A 17,120-nucleotide genomic window follows, 5' to 3' on the forward strand; every position below is an offset into this window, starting at 1 on the left:
TGACCCTCTCGGGCCGACCTGTCGGCGCCTAGGGGTGGCAGATCCATGTGCACCTAGCTGTGTTGAATGTTTGTGTATAGCTTTATAGATCTGAAATCTTGTAAAATCAGTGTATATTTTTAGAGATCTGCAAAAAAATATGAAACATGTTTTTTTGGACTCCTAGCAAGATCTAAGGAGATGCCGATAACTTGGTGATAAAAGCAACAAAAAGTTAGATTAACGGATCAAATTAACCTAACAGATTGCTAGCTTTTATCGATAACTGGTGAGCAATCCAGACCCCGACAGATGGATCTAGAGCGCTCGGTAACTGGTGAATAAGCTAGACCCTGCCATATGGATCTAACCTACTCGGTAAATTATGAACAATTAAACCCCGTCGGAAGGATTTAACATGTTCGGTAAGTTTTGAGCGCTATAAGCAGAGGAAGAAGCGATGTGCCATCAACCTGAGCCTGCTTACGCAAATCGACACGGAACTTTTCAACAAGCAAAGAACATACTTGCTGAGAAGAACTCGGAAAAAGAACATCTACTGCAACTAGAGCGAAGCCGCCGTGCGGAAAAGTAGATGCTTTGAAAGGTAAATGTTTTGATTGGATGTGGTTGATCAAAATTTACAAATGGCAGAGGTCTGCTATTTATAGCCTAACCCTAACCTCCCTTGCGATACGGCGAGATTACAACATGATAAGCATGACACAAACTTGCTTAACTAAATAATAGAAAAATCTAAAAGATAACTTGCCAACATGATCACGTTGGCTCCTTCCTTAGCCCCATCGGCTGCGACGCTTCTTCCTGGCCTAGAGGCCCATTCTACTTCATCTTCTTCCTTTTGTCCAGCATCGATCCATTCTAATCAGCTACCTGCTCCAAGAGATTGACACATACCAAAAAATGGTGTCAACACAACAGCGGGAATAGCAGCAACTAGCTGAGCTAATTGAGTTTCAAACATTTTGTTGAAGCTCAACTGATTCTTGATAGCGGTGGAGAATTCATCCAGCTTAGCACGAGTGGTCTCCAGGGACTTGTCGTTAGTGGCCAGCTTCTTCTGAATTGTTTCATTATCCTTTGGTTAGCCGTAGACCAGGTCCCTCAAGGTAGGTTGGTTAGGATTAAATGAATTTGAATTACCATTACCTCCTTGGTAGAATGGGCGTGATTGATTCCACCCCTAACCTCCTTGTGGATGAAACCCATTATTGTTGTTCAGATACATTGCTTCCTCTTGAGTTTCCAGGCAATTGTTATCTAAATATTCAGTATTTCCACAGACCTCGCATGTCATGCGAGGTCTGTGGAAATACTAAATATTTAGATAACAATTGCATCCAAGGCTTGAAGTGTCTGTGTTTGAGCCTTGTCTTAGGAATAGCCCTCAAATTTCTTAAGGAGGAGATCAATCTTTGCAGTGAGCATATCCGTTTCCTTGACGGTGTGCATGCCCCACTGATGTGATTGGTGTCGGTCATTGCTCCAACCTTGGTCGAACACCATCTTCTCAATTAAAGATATTGCTCTTTTAGTGGTCAGTGAGAAGAAAGCTCCACCAGCAGTAGCGTCTATATGATCACGGGCTATTTGGGTCAGCCCGTTGTAGAAACTTTGAAGTATGAGCCAATCGTCCATCCCATGGTACGGACATGCTAGGATGTACTCCTGAAGTCGCTCCCAAGCTTCAGGAATGGTCTCATTGGACGCCCTCTTAAAGCTCAAAATCCTCACAAAGGGCATTTATTTTGCCTATCAGGAAGAACTTTGCGAGGAATGCTTTGATGCAATTATCCCAAGTGTTTACTGCACTCTTGTTAGCATAGAACCACTGTTTCGCTCTCCCCAGAAGAGAAAACAAAAACAGACGGAGACAGATCACATCTTTCGATACTCCCTTGATCACAAAAGTACTGCAAAGCTCCAGGAATTGCTGGCGGTGAGTGTTGGCATCCTCATTGGCCTTGCCACAGAAAGGGCTGGCTTGCACCATCATAATTAGACCCGTCTTTTATCTCGAAATTCTCCCCTTCTGTGCTGACTTCTAGCTCAGCTGGGACATTGATAGCAGAAGGAGCAGAATAATCACAGAGTGTCTTCTAGGTCATGGAGTTGGAAGTGGATGGCGTAATAATGACTGGTTCAGTTGCCGAGAGTGTACACTGAGGAGGTACGACATGAGGTCGAACTCTTCTCAGAAATGACTCTAGATTTTGAGTGAAATTTTGCGGGAAATCAAAACCGGGCATACACTACCTTGTCTTCAGCACAAAGGGAGAAAACAAGCCAAATTAGCCTGTTTAGCAAATGAATATCCATTTTTATTTTGTTCATAACCTTGCCAACTTATTTAACCTATGCCTTCCCCGGCAACGGCGCCAAAAATCTTTGTTGGTATTTCGTAACGTCATCTATAGATACAAGGTTATTCATAAACCATGGATCATTCCGCAAATGCCCGGAATACCGTAGCAGCATTTTACCTGGGAGTATTCAGGGGTATCATTTATATTTCCGCAGGGAAGGTGGCGGCTAAGTTGTGTAGGCAGGTTAATGAACTAATTTCAATGGAATATTCAATTGCATAAATAAGTGTAAGATAAATACTGGATAGAGGTAGTGTGACACACAAGTTCATAATCAGCTCAACAAAAGATAAAGGCAGGGAGACAGGAAGAAGTTAGTAGCTCGAGTTCTAATGTACTTAAGTTAATTATACAGATTACTGAGTACTTTACATTTTACTTACGATTATTCTAACTTTAGTCAATCTAGTACTACTAGGAGACCGCTCATGACTGGAAGATAAATCTGATCGAGCCATCACAGTACTTTATGGACCTCCTACCTCCCTAACTGAATGTGGAGGATGACGATGGCACAAAACAGCGTTATCACCACCTGCTGGCTACCTCTACAAACCGTGGTAATGGGTGACATCCAATAACACTTGATTAACCCAAACACCATGTCTACATTAATAAGCGATACTCTAGTATCCCGTATAGAGCCCTCACCCTTCGGATGGACAGACATCATACTAGAGCAAAACTTTCGAATACTGGAACAGATACCAGTGTACTAAAGCTAATTGTCTAATCATGCAAAGCATATAGTAACAAAGCAAACTAATCATGAAATATATGTGTGACACCGCAGGAGATAGATCATGCAAATATAAATAACTATAAATTAAGTCTATTACAAACGACCGAGTGTTACAAAGGAGAACTAGAGACGAACCCATATCTATACTCCGGAGCAACCTTGGGGACCCGAAGACTACTACTTTCAGCCTAAACTCCACTAGCCTAAGAACTAAACAAGAGAAGGAGCTTGAGCTTGCAACTTGAGGTGTGTCCTTATACATACACCCCCCCCCCCCCCCCTCTCATATTTATAAAGGGTGCAAATGGGGGGTTCTCGGCCGAATTGCAGTAGGGGAGGCACTTGAAACCGACTTAAGAAAGTCACCAGGAAGCTTCACACTAAGGAAGAAGGTCGGTGGCTACCTGTGTTGGTCGGCCGACCCCCTGTGGGCACCAACCCACCCCAACTTTGGCTGGGAGGCTGCCCGGCGGGCCCCAAGGCCCGATCTAGGTGAGTGGCCTTCTGTCTTTGTCGTTTTCTGCTGCATGTGGGCTCTGTTCTTATTGATCAAATAATTTCCTTTTGGATCATAGGGTGCTTGCTACCTGTATTTTAGCTCATATTCCAATATTGCATATTTCCTAAGGGCATAGTGGGTTTTGGCATTATTTTAAATAATATGCATGTAATAAATGCAAACTCTCAAGATTTTCTGATCAAATTAACATCTGAAAATGATCTCCAGCAATCGTCAACAGTAACACACACACCCCAGCTCCCTGATCCAAGGATTAGGCTAGTCGCTCGCCCCGCTAAAATCCCTAGTCACCAACTTCTCATATGTGGATCTCCACTCACGCCAAGACTATCATCACAATACCTCGCAAATACACATACACATACAAAGTAGTAGCAAAGGCATCTCAAGTATTCAGTGAGTGGGGTAGGAGTTCAAGGAATATAGGCAAACAAACAGGCTATGAAGGCTCATCTCATCATAACCGTAAAGTAACGTGATAGCAGTTCTAGCAAACAATGCCTAATAGATATTCAAAAATATAAATGGGCCTGAACCTGGCGTTTCTTCGTAGTCTTCCTAGGTCTTCGGGGTCTTCTGGTCGTCCGGTACGTCCTCCGGGATCTTCTGGCTGTCTGGGGCATCTTCCGAGATCTTTTGGTCATCCGGAACATCGATCGGCGCCTCCCAGTGGGGACCTAGTCGTAAATACGTATAAAGATAGGGCCAAAGTGCAAAAGTGCACAAAACTACTCAAATAAGATCCAACTCACAACAATGCCTACTCTAACAGGTAGATCATGATTTTAGAAGAATAATGAAATTGTTTTCATAATTTTTGGAGGTCCGATTAATTTATTATGAATTGTCTAAGGTTAAATTATTTTCTAAAATTAATAAATAGTTACGGAAAAGAAAATCACAAGGCAGTGACATGTGGCAGCCTTTGGGCGTGCCATGTGTCATGATGACATTAGCATGATGTCACCAGTGAGTCCCTTGTGCTGATCTCAGCAGTGGGCTCTGCTGACGTCAGGGTTGACCCGGTCAACGTTGATCATTGACCAGTCATTGGTCAGGGTTGACCCGGTCAACTGTTGCCACTAATAGTGCACAAACTGGTTTTGGTAGGTCGCCAGTCAAGTCCTGAAAATGTTTTTGGTCCTGCATTTAGTGCTCCCGTTTGAGATCGGTGGAGTTTTGGTCTGTTTTTTGTTTTATTTGATTTATTTATGCTTTTATAAAAACTGAGCATTATTGGGCTTGATGTTCAGAGAGCTCAGTTAGCAATGGCAGGGCAAACAAAGAGAGAATTAGATGAAAATTCAAAAGACAAATGCCAATCCAACTAAAAAGAAAACGCTGTTAACCAGGCACAATAATCAGGTTCATATTATTCTGGCCAATACATGCCCATAAATATCGTTTCCACTGGTAAGTGGTAAGCGAGATGATTAGTCACGGGAACCCCAAATTGATCTGATATAATCTAATCTGCATAAACCCTTCACCATAGCAGCAGCAGCACGATCACCGGCACCACGGCGGCCACTGCCGTGCCAAGACTCCAAGACGCCGTGTCCCTCGCTCCGTTGTTCTTCTGATCTGCAGGCGGCTTGTTGTCGTCGGCGTTAGGCGAAGCCGCAGGGGTGTCGTCCTCTGGTGACGGCGCCGGGCGACGCCTGGGCGTAGGTGGAATCGCCGGCGCCACGACCGGCGCAAGGTCTGGCGGTGTAGTATGTGCATGTGCAGGCGGCGACGCCGGAGCAATGGCAGGTGGAGGTGGAGGTGGATGTGCAAGCGACGAGGCCGGCGCAGGAGCGGGCGCGGTGCGTCCCTGGCCGTTGTTGAGCAGCTCCCTTGGCAGCAACACGGCGTCGATGAGGTAGACGGCGAGGGGCGCCTTGTCGACCAGAGTCTTGGTCACCTTGGCCGCGCTCGGGGACGACGACGACAGTTTCACCGTGTCCCCGTCGGCATGGACAGTGAGGTTGAACTTGTAGCCCTTGGATCCGTCAGTGGCAAGTGTGTTCACGTCGCCATTGATCTCTTTGAGAGACTGCGCAGAGTAGTGCGCCGCCACGCCGTGGTACAGCAGGAGCACGATCTGGTCCTCGGTGCTGAGGTTCTTGAACCTGGGGAGGAAGGCCGACACCGCCTTGTCGGCCGGGCAGAAGATGGTAAGCCCGCCGGCGCTGCGCTCGAACGTCGCGGCCGCAACATCAGACGCGGCAAGGAGGCTGGCGAAGCCCCCGCACCCGTTCTTGGACAGGAGATCCGCCAACCTCGGCGCCGCCGCCGCCCCGGCCACCGGCGCCGGAGACCAGATCGGGGCGCTCACCTGCAGGACGGCGATGTCGTAGGGCGCCTCCTGGATAGATTTCAGGTAGATCGCGGGTGCCAGCGCTTTCGAGGGACCGGACAGTGCGAACGCCGCGTGCCCGCCGCGGGACACGGTGACGCTCACCATTCCTTCGCTTGCCTGCGCCTTGCCGGTGGCCTGGTAGAGGCTAGTTTCCTCCGCGGAACCGCCTTGGATGCTAGCGAGCTTGGCGGCATCGAAGTAGTCCAAGAGGACGTGGAGGTAGATCACGTGCTCGAGGTCCTTCGGCTGGAGTTGCTGCGCCTTGAGCTGCGCCATCACTGCGTTGTCGACGGCGAGGACGGTGATGCTGGTGAGGCGGCGGCGGTCGATCTCCGCCGCGGCGCCGGTGCTTGTCAGCGCGGCGTTGAACTCGGTGAGGTTCGGGTGGGCCGCGAGGATGTCCGTGATATTGTGGCTTGAGGCGCCGTGGCACGACGGAGACGCGGCGAGGACGAGGAGGAGGACGGCGGAGGCGGCGACAACTCCGGCGAGACGCATTGTGCTTGGGGAAAAGGAAGGTGTATATTTGGTTTGGCTGAGGAAAGGGAAGGGTTTAGCCCCCGTATATGTAAACCCACAGAATCGAGATCCAGTGATGCAGATGGGGAAAAAATCAAGATGTGATCTCATCACTACTCACCCAACAGTCATTTTGTTGCAAATAAAGGGGGAGAAAATGAGCATTTTCCTTTCACCTAGCTAGATCTAGACCATCCGACATGATCCAAGGGTCCAAGATCACCGCATCACATCTACAATAGTTTCGCATATAGATGCACAAACCTCGCACATCGAATGCGCGTCAATGAGTTCTATATATGTTTTGCGTGTAGGATGAGTGGATGCCATTTGTGCTTGTCCTAATGTTTAGCTGGCGTCTTGTACTTATTCCTCTTTCTCACCATCTTGGAAGGCTGCCAGTGGAGGAAACAACTGGAAATGCTAGTAGGTTGAGGCGTTGAGGGGGGATGGTGGTGCAAGCCATAGTGATAAATGTGAGATGTGCCGTTGTTTGTATTGCAATTCTGTGTTCTGCTGGCATGTGACCCATCTTTATCTTTACTAGTATGAATGACAAAAATGGTTGGCTGTGTAGGACGTTTGTTGAGATGGACAAATTTGCTGAAGAATGCAATGCTGCAAAGGTTGGACGGTGCAGTTTCCACTAGTCCGTCTATAGTAGTTTTCACATGGCTGGTGCTTCATGGGCATCGAGGGGCTTTTTTTTTTGAACGAACGGGCACGAGATTGTGCCTATTTCATTGATAGAGAAGAAGAGTACAAACCGGAGGACCGGTAACAAAAATTACACTTGCGGTATTATAGAAGCTAAGTTCTTTGCTCCTGCTGCTGCCCAAAACGCTGCTTCCGCCTTAACTTTCTCCAATAACCTATTTGGTGGTGTTTCCTTTTGATTAAAGACTCTATTGTTTCTCTCCTTCCAGACCTCCCAACTGATTAGCATGGTTAGGCTCCGTACGGCCTTCTTTGGCACAGCCGCCGTGGTGCTGATGTTTAGCCACCAAGAGAGCGCACTGTCACTCGGTCTCCACCTGTTTGGCTTGAGCTGTGGATAGCCGATCCATTCCGCAGCGAGCTGCCAGATCTTTTTGGTATATCTGCATTCAGAGAGCAAATGGTGTGCCGATTCTATGACTCTCCTGCAGAGGGGGCATGAAGGCGAGTGTGGCCATCCCCTCCTTGCCAGCCTATCGGAAGTCCACACACGGTTTTGAGTGATGAGCCAGGTGAAAGATTTGCATTTTGGCGGTGCCCAAGTCCTCCAGATTGTGTTTGGCATCGCTGCCTTGGTGCAACCAATGAACTGCGCTTTGTAGGCTGACGCAGTTGTGTATGTTCTTGAGGGCGTGAATTTCCAGCGGATTTGGTCTTCAAGATCAGGCAATAGTCGTACATTCCGCACTTGCTCCCAGAGCTTACAAAACTCTAAGAGGTGAGTAGTGGTTAGGTGACTATTACGATGTATGTCCCTGATCCACGCGTTTCCTGCTAGTGCCTCCGCTACTGTTTTCCGTTTACAATTTGATATACTGAAGAGGTTTGGCGCTACATCTCTTGGTCTGCATCCACCTAACCATCCAGAGCTCCAGAAGCTTGTCCTCCTTCCATTGCCAATTGTGATTTGTGTGCAGGCGGCAAAAAGTAGTCTGTCCGTAGTGTCGCATGGAGTTTCTGTCCCAACCCAAGTTTTTTGTGGCGATACCCATTCATGCCAAAGCCATCGAAGCCGTAGTGCCCTTGCGAAGCATTCCAGATTAAGAATGCCGAGGCCACCATTCTCTTTTGGCAGGCAAGTACGGATCCAGTTGACCTTTCATTTGCCTCCCGTCAGGGCCGCATCCCCTGCCCACAAGAAGCGCTTCCTGACTCTGTCAAGATCTTCCAGAGTTTTCTTAGTTGTTCTGATGGCTGTTAGTAGGTACACTGGCTGCGAAGAGAGGACTGACTTGGTGAGACATATGCGACCCGCCTGGGTAAGATGTCTGCCGTGCCAGCCCGAAATCCTACCCAATGACTTCTCAAGTAGTGGGAGGAAGTCGGTTTTCTTTAGCCGTCTGATTGATAGTGGTAGACAAGATATTTTAATGGGAATGTTGCTCTTGCCATAGGCAGGTCCGCCAGCACAGCATCAAGGTTGATATTGTTGCAGCTAATTGGGGTGACACTTGTTTTCTGGAAGTTTGTTGTCAACCCTGTTGTTTCTCCGAACAAATGCAAAATTTTCCTGAGGTTCTGAACATCATTCCTGTTGGGTCTGATAAAAATCACCGCATCGTCCGCATACATGGAAACTCTGAACCGCATCCTGCGTCCACCCAATTTGCTAAGCAGACCTCGATCAGTTGCCACAGAGAGTAGGCGTTGCAGCGGGTCGATTGCCAGGATGAACAGTAAGGGTGATAGCGGGTCCCCTTGGCGCAGTCCGCGACCGTGCTGAATGGCCTCGGAGGGTATCCCGTTTAGCAGGATTTTGGACGTCGAAGACGTTAGTGTTGCTGCAATCCAATTCCTCCAGCGCGAAGGAAAACCTCTCCTCTGAAGGAGATCCAACATGTAGTCCCATCGAACAGAGTCGAAGGCTTTGGACACGTCTAGCTTCAAGAGTAGGGCAGGTATTTTGTGGCGGTGAAATCTTCTCGCAATGTTTCGCACGTAAAGGAAGTTGTCATGAATAGCACGACCTTTTATGAAAGCACTTTGACAGGGGGCAACTAACTCATTCAAAAACGGTGCCAGCCTAAGCGCAAGCAATTTGCTGATAATTTTTGCAACGGCATGGATGAGGCTGATTGGCCGGAAGTCCTGTATACTTTCTGCGCCCTCCTTTTTTGGAATCAGTATGATGTTGGCCTTGTTCAGTAGGTTTAAGTCGGCACATCGCAGGCTATGGAATGAGTTAACTGCCGCGATCACATCCTGCTTAATGATGTGCCAATAGCTTTTGAAGAAGTTCCCGGTGAAACCATCCGGTCCCGGCGCCTTGTCCGATGGTAATTGCTTAATGGCGTGCCGGATCTCTTGCTCAGAGAAAGGATCATCTAGAGATGTAAGGTCTGGGTTTTGAAGCTGGAGCGCATCCCAATTGAAGTCTCTAGTTCTTTCGTGCGGGCGCGCCATCGCATTTGAGAAATGATCGACAACGATCGTTTGCTTGTCTTGGTGGGAGACCGCCCAGCCTGGTCCATTTTTGAGGCGCTGGATAAAGTTTTTGTGCCGTCTCTCATTTGCCTTTAGGTGAAAGAATTTTGTGTTTGCATCCCCCTCTCTAAGGTATGTTACTCTTGAGCTCTGCCTTCTTCTTGCCTTTTCAATTGCTGCCCAGCCCAGGATTCGTTTCTTGAGGTTGGCCCTTAAATGATATTCAGCGTCCGAAAGGCTCCTACTCTCTTGTGCGATGTCGAATCTAAGTATGACTTCTTGGGCCATGTGAAGCTTGAGCCTGGCATCTGAGACTAGATTTCTACTCCAATCCCTTAAGGCCCTTGCCGTTGTAAAAAGCTTGTGGCCTAATCTGTGGAAAGGCTCGGTATGCGGTGTTTGTTGCGACCAAGCCTTCTGCACCACCTCTTGGAACCTCGGCAGTTTGACCCAGAAATTTTCAAATTTAAACGGCGATGGCCGTCTCGGTCCGGTAGCATGGGCTAGGAGTAGCGGGCAGTGGTCTGAGTGTCCCGAGGAAAGCGCATGGAGTACATGATCGTCGAAGGTTGTATCCCACTCTTCGTTGCAGAAGAATCTGTCGAGACGAACGAGGGTTGGGTGCCGGCGCTCGTTACTCCATGTATATTTCCGATTTTGCAGGTGTATTTCATTAAGCTCGCAGTACTTAAGTGCTGAACGAAAAAGCCTCATTAGCCGCAAATTGAGTTTTCTGTTATTTTTATCTCTTGCTTTGTAGATGATGTTAAAATCTCCCATAACTACCCATTTGGTGCCTGGCATAGGTTTGATTTGCCTTAAATGTTGCAAGAAGTTTTCTTTTTCCGCCCGACGCGAAGGACCGTAGATAGTTATGAGCATGAAGGAGGCAGCGTTGTAGCGCACCGTGACCGTGGCCGTGATGGAGTAGCGCTGAATCTGGATGTTTTGCAGGTCAAGAATGCTGTCATTCCAAAGAATGAGGATGCCACCCTTTGTGCCTTGCGCCGGTTTAAAAGTGAACTGGTTAAGCTTGTAAGCTCCGAGGAACCTCGCCAGAGTACTATCTAAGCTTTGTAGTTTTGTTTCTTGGAGACAAGCGATGTGGCAGGTGGTGGATGCAATCATCTCGTGGACTGCCAAGCATCTCTTTGCTGAGTTTAGCCCTCGTACGTTCCAACACAGCGTGTCGAAGTCATTTGCTGCCATGTAAAAATGGTCGTGCGCGTAGGCGGATGATACCCGTGGTATGGCAGCCGCATCGTTGCGTTCTTTGACTGTTTTCTAAGGAAGACGCCAGCAGAAAGTCAGCATAAGGTACTCGCCTAAGTTGAGCTCCCGAAGGTCGCAGCCAGCAGGGTCGCTCGGCGTCTTTGCCCGAAGGTCGCAGCCAGCAGGGCAGATGGTTCATAAGTGACAGAAGGAAACGCAGTAGCTGATACATGAGAAACTAGTTCTCGCTGAGCACAGACCCCATGGCCGTGTTAGGTGTAAGCCTGCCCGCTGTCCTGCTGCAGGTCGTCTGCCGCCTCCCCCGCGTGCTCGATGAGGGCGTTACTGAGGATGTTGTCGTCGTCGTCGTCGAGACCGAAGAGGGCCGTCATGGCGTCCACAATATTCCCGGGCAGAGGGCCTGAGAACATTGCTATGAACTCTTGCAGAATCTCCTCTATGGGTCTGAACTCATCATCAGAGACTCCCAGCTTGCGCCAGAGGTTCCTCTGGGCGCGCTCCACCGCCGGCATAGCAGGTTTTTTGGCGAGCCTGGCGCTTCTTCTCACTTTCGTCATGTCGAAAGTCCGGCGCTGCCTGGCTGGCTTCCCTGGTAGCGCTCGCAGGACCGCCAGCGCCGGGGTGGAGAAGAGTGAATCGACAGCGTCGTTGTCGTGGACGTCGTCAGCCTGCGTCACATCTGCCGGTGCCGGGGTGGAGAAGAGCGGATCAGCACCGTCGTTGCCGTGGAAGTCATGGGCGTCGTCAGCCTGCGTCGCCTGCAGCCCGTGAGCCGCAGGAACAGCCTGAAGTGGTGTTGCAGCGTGCATGGAGAGGCTGGAGGCATCCGAAGGAGAGAGGCCGGCCGCAGAGCCTTCCTCCGCCGGCGGCACCTGGAGCGCCGGCGCCGGCGCAGCGGCTGCAGTAGTGGCAATCTGAATCTCCATGCGGCGTAGTGCTTGCTCGACTTCGGTTATCGTGGGCGCGGTGGCAGCTTTGATCCTGTCAAACACTTGTTGAGCTGGGATTAGTGTCTCACTTGCCACGGACCAGGCTGCATTCCCAGCCACGACTTGCAGGGGTACAGGGGAAGTGGAGGCTTCGATTCCTAGGCGTTCCGCCAGGAGGCTCGCCTTGTTGATGTAGTCCACGGCCCCGTGTACCAAGGCGGCGTGCTTGTCGCCGAGGAGCGCCGTCATGCCGTGCTTCAGGCCGTCGGCAGTCGCTTTGAAAAGCGCCTGGACCTCAGCTTGCGACCTGGTTCTCAGCTCTTCCATGTCAGGCAGGGCGGGGGAGAAGCCGCCCAAGTTTGCACGGGTGGGCGTGCGCAGTGGCGGCTACACTGAAGTCAATGTCGTGGCGCCTCCACTGAAGTCAACGTTGCGGCGCCGCGGCGAGCGCGTCCGTTCGCGCCGCACCGCCTCGCCATCCCGGCACGCACGGCCGCGGCCGCCGCGGCCGGGGTGGGCATAGTCGTCGCCGCTGCTGCCGTCGTCATCGTCGTTGCCGCGTCTGGGCCAGGTGAAGCTGCCATCCTTGCAGCCCCAGTTGGCCGCATGGCGCCTAGGATTCACGCTCTTGCTGTCTCCTCCTTGTCCCTTGCCGCTCTTCTCCCCCGGATGGACGTCTCGTTCGCGTTCGCGAGGAGGCAGAGGTAGACGCGCCGGGAAGCGGGACCTTGCCTCCGCCGGCGCCCCGTCGACGAGGCCGTAGCGCCACACATACGGTCGCCGGATCGGGGTGAAGGCCGCCGGGTTGGCCACGGCACCGTGAAGATCCGTGGCAGCCGCAGAGTAGTCTTCCACGAGGCCAATGTGGAGGAACACCTCGTAGCGGATGCCTTGCTGCCACCGTTCCTGCAGCTCGCGTTCCCGCGTGACGACGAACACCGACGGTGGGGCCGAGGACATGTCAGATGGCCTGTGCGTGAACACCAGCCACACCCGCTTGGGGATGTCGCTCGGGTTGGCGGTCCACGCCCAGAGGTCGATGTGTCGCATATCAGTGCCCTGCACAAGGTCAGTATTGATGCACTGGAGGGCACACCTGCTACCGATGACGCGCTCAACGATGTCCGGCGTCCAGGCGTGATCGGGGATGCCGTCGAGGTAGAGGCGGACCCTGAAGAAGATGCGCATCCCCAACGCGTGCGTGAGGCTACACCAGCGCCGCACACAGATGTCGATGCCGTTGCCCATGAAGCGCCCGCGACGTCGTGCCTCATCGCAGTGCGAGGCGTTCTCGAACCAGATGAGGAAGGGCTCTGGCTGGTTGACGTAGACCGTGACCTCCCCACGGCGTAGGTGCAGCTCGTCGATGAGGAGGTGCTCGATGTCCTCGGCGCCCGCGCCTCGTGGGAGGTGCAGCACCCAGGAAACCAAGGTGCAGTTCTCGCAATCGCGGCTGTCGCGTTCCAGGTCGAAGGAGTTGGGGACAAAAACCGTCTCCTCCTCTGGGCGCGTGTTGGGGTCACCCAGGGCCATCGGCACCACCTCCAGTGACGGCGGCGTCGGTGGAGGTGGAGGCGGAGGTGGAGGCGGCGGCGGCGGCAGCGGCGGCGGAGGTGGAGGCGGCGGTGGCGGTGGCGGTGTCTTCTCCCGCGACCGGGCGCCTTCCGGCCTGGGCTGCTGTTGGGGGTGCTTTGGAGGCTGTTTACGGCGAGACCAGTTGGAAGGACAGGCTCGCTCCCGGTGCCCCGAATGGCGGCAGCAAAGGCACCTGACTGGATCCCTGCAGGCAGCCGCGCGATGGTCTCGGGCGAGGCAGTTGAAGCAGCGGCCAGCAGTGGCGCGGATGAAAGCTTGGAGCGCTGGGGTTGGTGGTTGCCTTGAAGATGGCCTTGAAGGCGGGTCATGTCGGCCGTCTCGTCGCAGAGTCCTGGGCGGCGCACGGCGCAGAGAGCGTCTCCCGCGGCCCGTTACCTTAGTCCAGCCTTGCTCCCGCTCATTGGGTACACCAGATCTTGAGCGCCAGCGGCAAGCCAGATCCTCCACATCGCTTTGAATGTGCCTCCTCCCTAGGGGGCGAAGTGGCGGAGTAAAGGCCGATGCCGGGGGCCGACGCGCGCTACTGACCGGCACAGGCCGCTGGCGTGTAGATCCGGCGAAGTGATGATCTTGGCGACGCGGCGCAGTAAAAGCAGGGATGTCCGGCCGCTGGCGGGTCGTTGACTTGCCCAAACGGAAACGGACGGCGTCCGCGTAGGAGAAGTGCGGCGGGGAGGTGGCCGGGACCGGATCTGCCGAAGCGGAGCTTGGATCTGGTGTGGGTGGAACCCAATCTACCTCGTCGGATAGCGGCTGGCCATGGCGTGGCGGCGGCAGGGACTCACTGAAGAAAAGTTCCCAGGAGCTTTGCGGTGTAGCGGAAGCGGGTTTATGGGTCTGGGGTGCTGGGGTTGTGGGAGGTGGCTGGCGGCGCAGGAGCCTGGGCGCAGCGTTTCCGGCCGCCGCCGGCGAGGGGCGGCGACGGAACGGGGGCGGGGGCGGGGGCGGAGGGTGGGGGTCAGGCGGCATGGGGGCGAACGACGGAGTGCATCGAGGGGCTTTGTTAAGTCTGTCTCTGCCCATTCATCATGCTTACCATAGCCCATCAGTTAGGTATTTGGATATAACTTAAATCCAAAGGATTGTCTTCAAAAGTTCCTAGGGCAACCCCAAATTATACATTAAAAATATTTGTGCAATTTTGTACTTTTGTAACATTTAGCGTAGTGCCTCGTCTTGCATAGGTTGTTCAAGTTTTGAACTATATACCTTTTTGATAAGTCATTTCACTTGCTTTAGCGTTTGTAGTAGCCATTGTAATCGGACAAGCTATTTGGATCCATGACAGAGAAGTGTATCAATCAATGACCAAGTGCCACATGATCGATAAGAATAAACTATCAAAACATTGAAGTAGCATCCAAAAATGATGATTAGATCCACGCCTCTGAAATTGATATCAAGGATCAAGAGAAAAAGAAAACGGTGTGATCTCACAACTCGCCGGATAATTTGAAATAGAATTTGTCTTCACAATCATCTGCCCACACCGAAAGATCCAACGACCCAAGCTCACTCCATGGTAGTATATATACAGTAGTTGGACCATGTTGGCAGATAAATATCATGTCATAAATGTACACAATGAAGTGTCATATTGCGTTCAAGATATGATATTTGTGCTACCTGGTGTTTATGCGGTCACCAAGTTTTTTTTTGCCACCTTGCGGAGAAAACAACTGAAAATGCAAAATAAGGTGAGACATTAATGCTGACTTCCATCATAACTAAACCCATTGATGGGTTTTCCCCATTAGCATCTATCGGTTTGCAGCATTTAGCACATTTTTTCATGAAAATAATATTTCGCACATTTTCACGGGCTACATATTTACACATAAGAGTCGCGGTCACTTGCCTTATTTCGCAAAGAGTTTTATCCAAATATATGATATATCTTTTTTAAACACTTAAGTTGTATTGCGATTTATAAAGCCAGTAATAATACCTTTGCATGTAATCAGGATCCTTAAAGACTACTAAAGGTGTACCAATTAACCACCGCAATACTGCTTGCCGCAGGATGACACGATAAGAATAATGTCCCCATAAAGTTCAAATGCTACCAAATTCACGAGGTCCATACCTCCCAATTGAATTCCTTAACTAGAAATAAATCTCTTCACCACTGGAGAAATCACAAATTTCTCTTCCTCGACCTAAACTATATATACAGAAGTGATGCTATTTGTGCTACACCTTGATGTTTAGCTAGTGTACAGTTCCCCTTTTTATCTTCACATCTTGGCAGGAATAGGATGACAGTGGAGAAAACTGGAAATGCATGGTGAGGAAATGTTGGCGCTAGGGGGAGTGAAAAATGTGAGACGCATGTAGCTAGCTCTGTTTGTATCACAACCAATGCGTCAGATACATGTGAGTTGGCACTTATGCCAAAGATGGTTGCCTTTAAGACGCTGTGACACAGATGTACAAGCGCGCTAAACAGATGGACAAAATTCATCCGTAGAGGATACGCTACTGGAAAAGGTTGGTTTGTGGAATATAATTCTGGTATAGTGTATTGAGGACCCATACTGCAAGAATTCACATGAGTGATGTTGGCGTTTTATTGGCAACTTTGATGGAATTTGCCTCCCGGTGATTTAATCCTCATTTACCAAGCCCGTTGGAAGTTTTCCACCCCACCACATGGTTTTGATCGGAAGCATAAGAACTTGTTTGGAAAAGCTGCTGTGTTGTTTTGTGGTTTCTTCTTGACCCATTTGTCATCTGATATGTGTTGATCTTTCAGCTGATTAAATTTCATTGGTCATCAATAGCTAGGAGTAGTATATGGGTCCCATCATTATTATAAGATCATCATGAGCCAAGATCAATAGCTTTGTAACATCAACAAGAGGGTAGACATCCTTGTTAATGACTAATATAAAACCAGAAATAGAACAAGCCATCATAATTCATGACAGACACAAGCTTTCACAAATTAATTATTTCCATTCAGTCATATATACGATCGACCCCATAATAATGTGTTTTATATATAATGTTGACCCCATAATAATGTTGCACAAGCACAAACGATGTGTGCAAAGCAAAGAAACACTTGGTCCCTCCCGATCAAACGAGAAATTACAGCACAGCCAATCTTTCCATCCCCTACAAGACCACCCTAATGGCTCACCATCACATGTCCCCCAGTGAAGTTAGTAGAAGATCATGGTAGCAACCATAGCCGCAATGCTGACCATGGCAGCCCCACATTTGAGGGTAGCAGTGCTGGAGTGATCAGCATCAGCCGGTCCCTCGGCAGGTCCCTCAGCGGCAGGGGTTGCCGCCGAGGTGGATGGTGGGGGAGGGCTTGATGCCTCCTCGTCTGTGGAAGAAGATGGTGAAGAGGTGGTGGTTGGCGTCGCAGCAGCTGGACCAGACTTCCTGGACGATGACGGGGTGGGGGCAGCTTCGGGAGCCTTCGTAGGCGTAGCTTTCTTGGCAGCCTCAGGTGCCTTGGCAGGAGTAGGAGCCTTTGATGCCTTCGGTGACTCCGCTGGGGCCTCCGCCGCGCTGAGGGCAGCAATGGCGAGGATGTAGAAGAGGATCGCTACGGTGATGCGCGACATTTTTATTGGCTGGATGTGGTGAAGGAAGAAAGGTTGCAAAATTTGTTTCTAGCTTTGTGGGGTGAGTTGCAAAGGAAGATGAGGACGAATTGTTATAGGTGGGTCATGCTGGTAAGGTTGAGAGGATGGGAGGAACTCACGGGGACATC

General features: G+C 50.6%; 2 protein-coding genes across 2 annotated transcripts; both read right to left on the reverse strand.

The window, feature by feature from the left end:
• Nucleotides 1–4,979: 4,979 nt before the first annotated feature.
• LOC120670913 (fasciclin-like arabinogalactan protein 2) lies at nucleotides 4,980–6,480 on the reverse strand. Its single transcript, XM_039951104.1, has one exon. The coding sequence runs from the start codon at nucleotides 6,468–6,470 to the stop codon at nucleotides 5,115–5,117; it is 1,356 nt and encodes a 451-aa protein (XP_039807038.1). The 5' UTR covers nucleotides 6,471–6,480; the 3' UTR covers nucleotides 4,980–5,114.
• Nucleotides 6,481–16,557: 10,077 nt separating this feature from the next.
• LOC120669227 (classical arabinogalactan protein 6-like) lies at nucleotides 16,558–16,971 on the reverse strand. The gene has a single exon (XM_039949011.1). The coding sequence runs from the start codon at nucleotides 16,969–16,971 to the stop codon at nucleotides 16,558–16,560; it is 414 nt and encodes a 137-aa protein (XP_039804945.1).
• Between the last annotated feature and the right edge of the window lie 149 nt (nucleotides 16,972–17,120).

Source organism: Panicum virgatum, chromosome 4N (genome assembly GCF_016808335.1).
Source record: "Panicum virgatum strain AP13 chromosome 4N, P.virgatum_v5, whole genome shotgun sequence".
In the NCBI taxonomy this organism is placed as follows: domain Eukaryota; kingdom Viridiplantae; phylum Streptophyta; class Magnoliopsida; order Poales; family Poaceae; genus Panicum; species Panicum virgatum.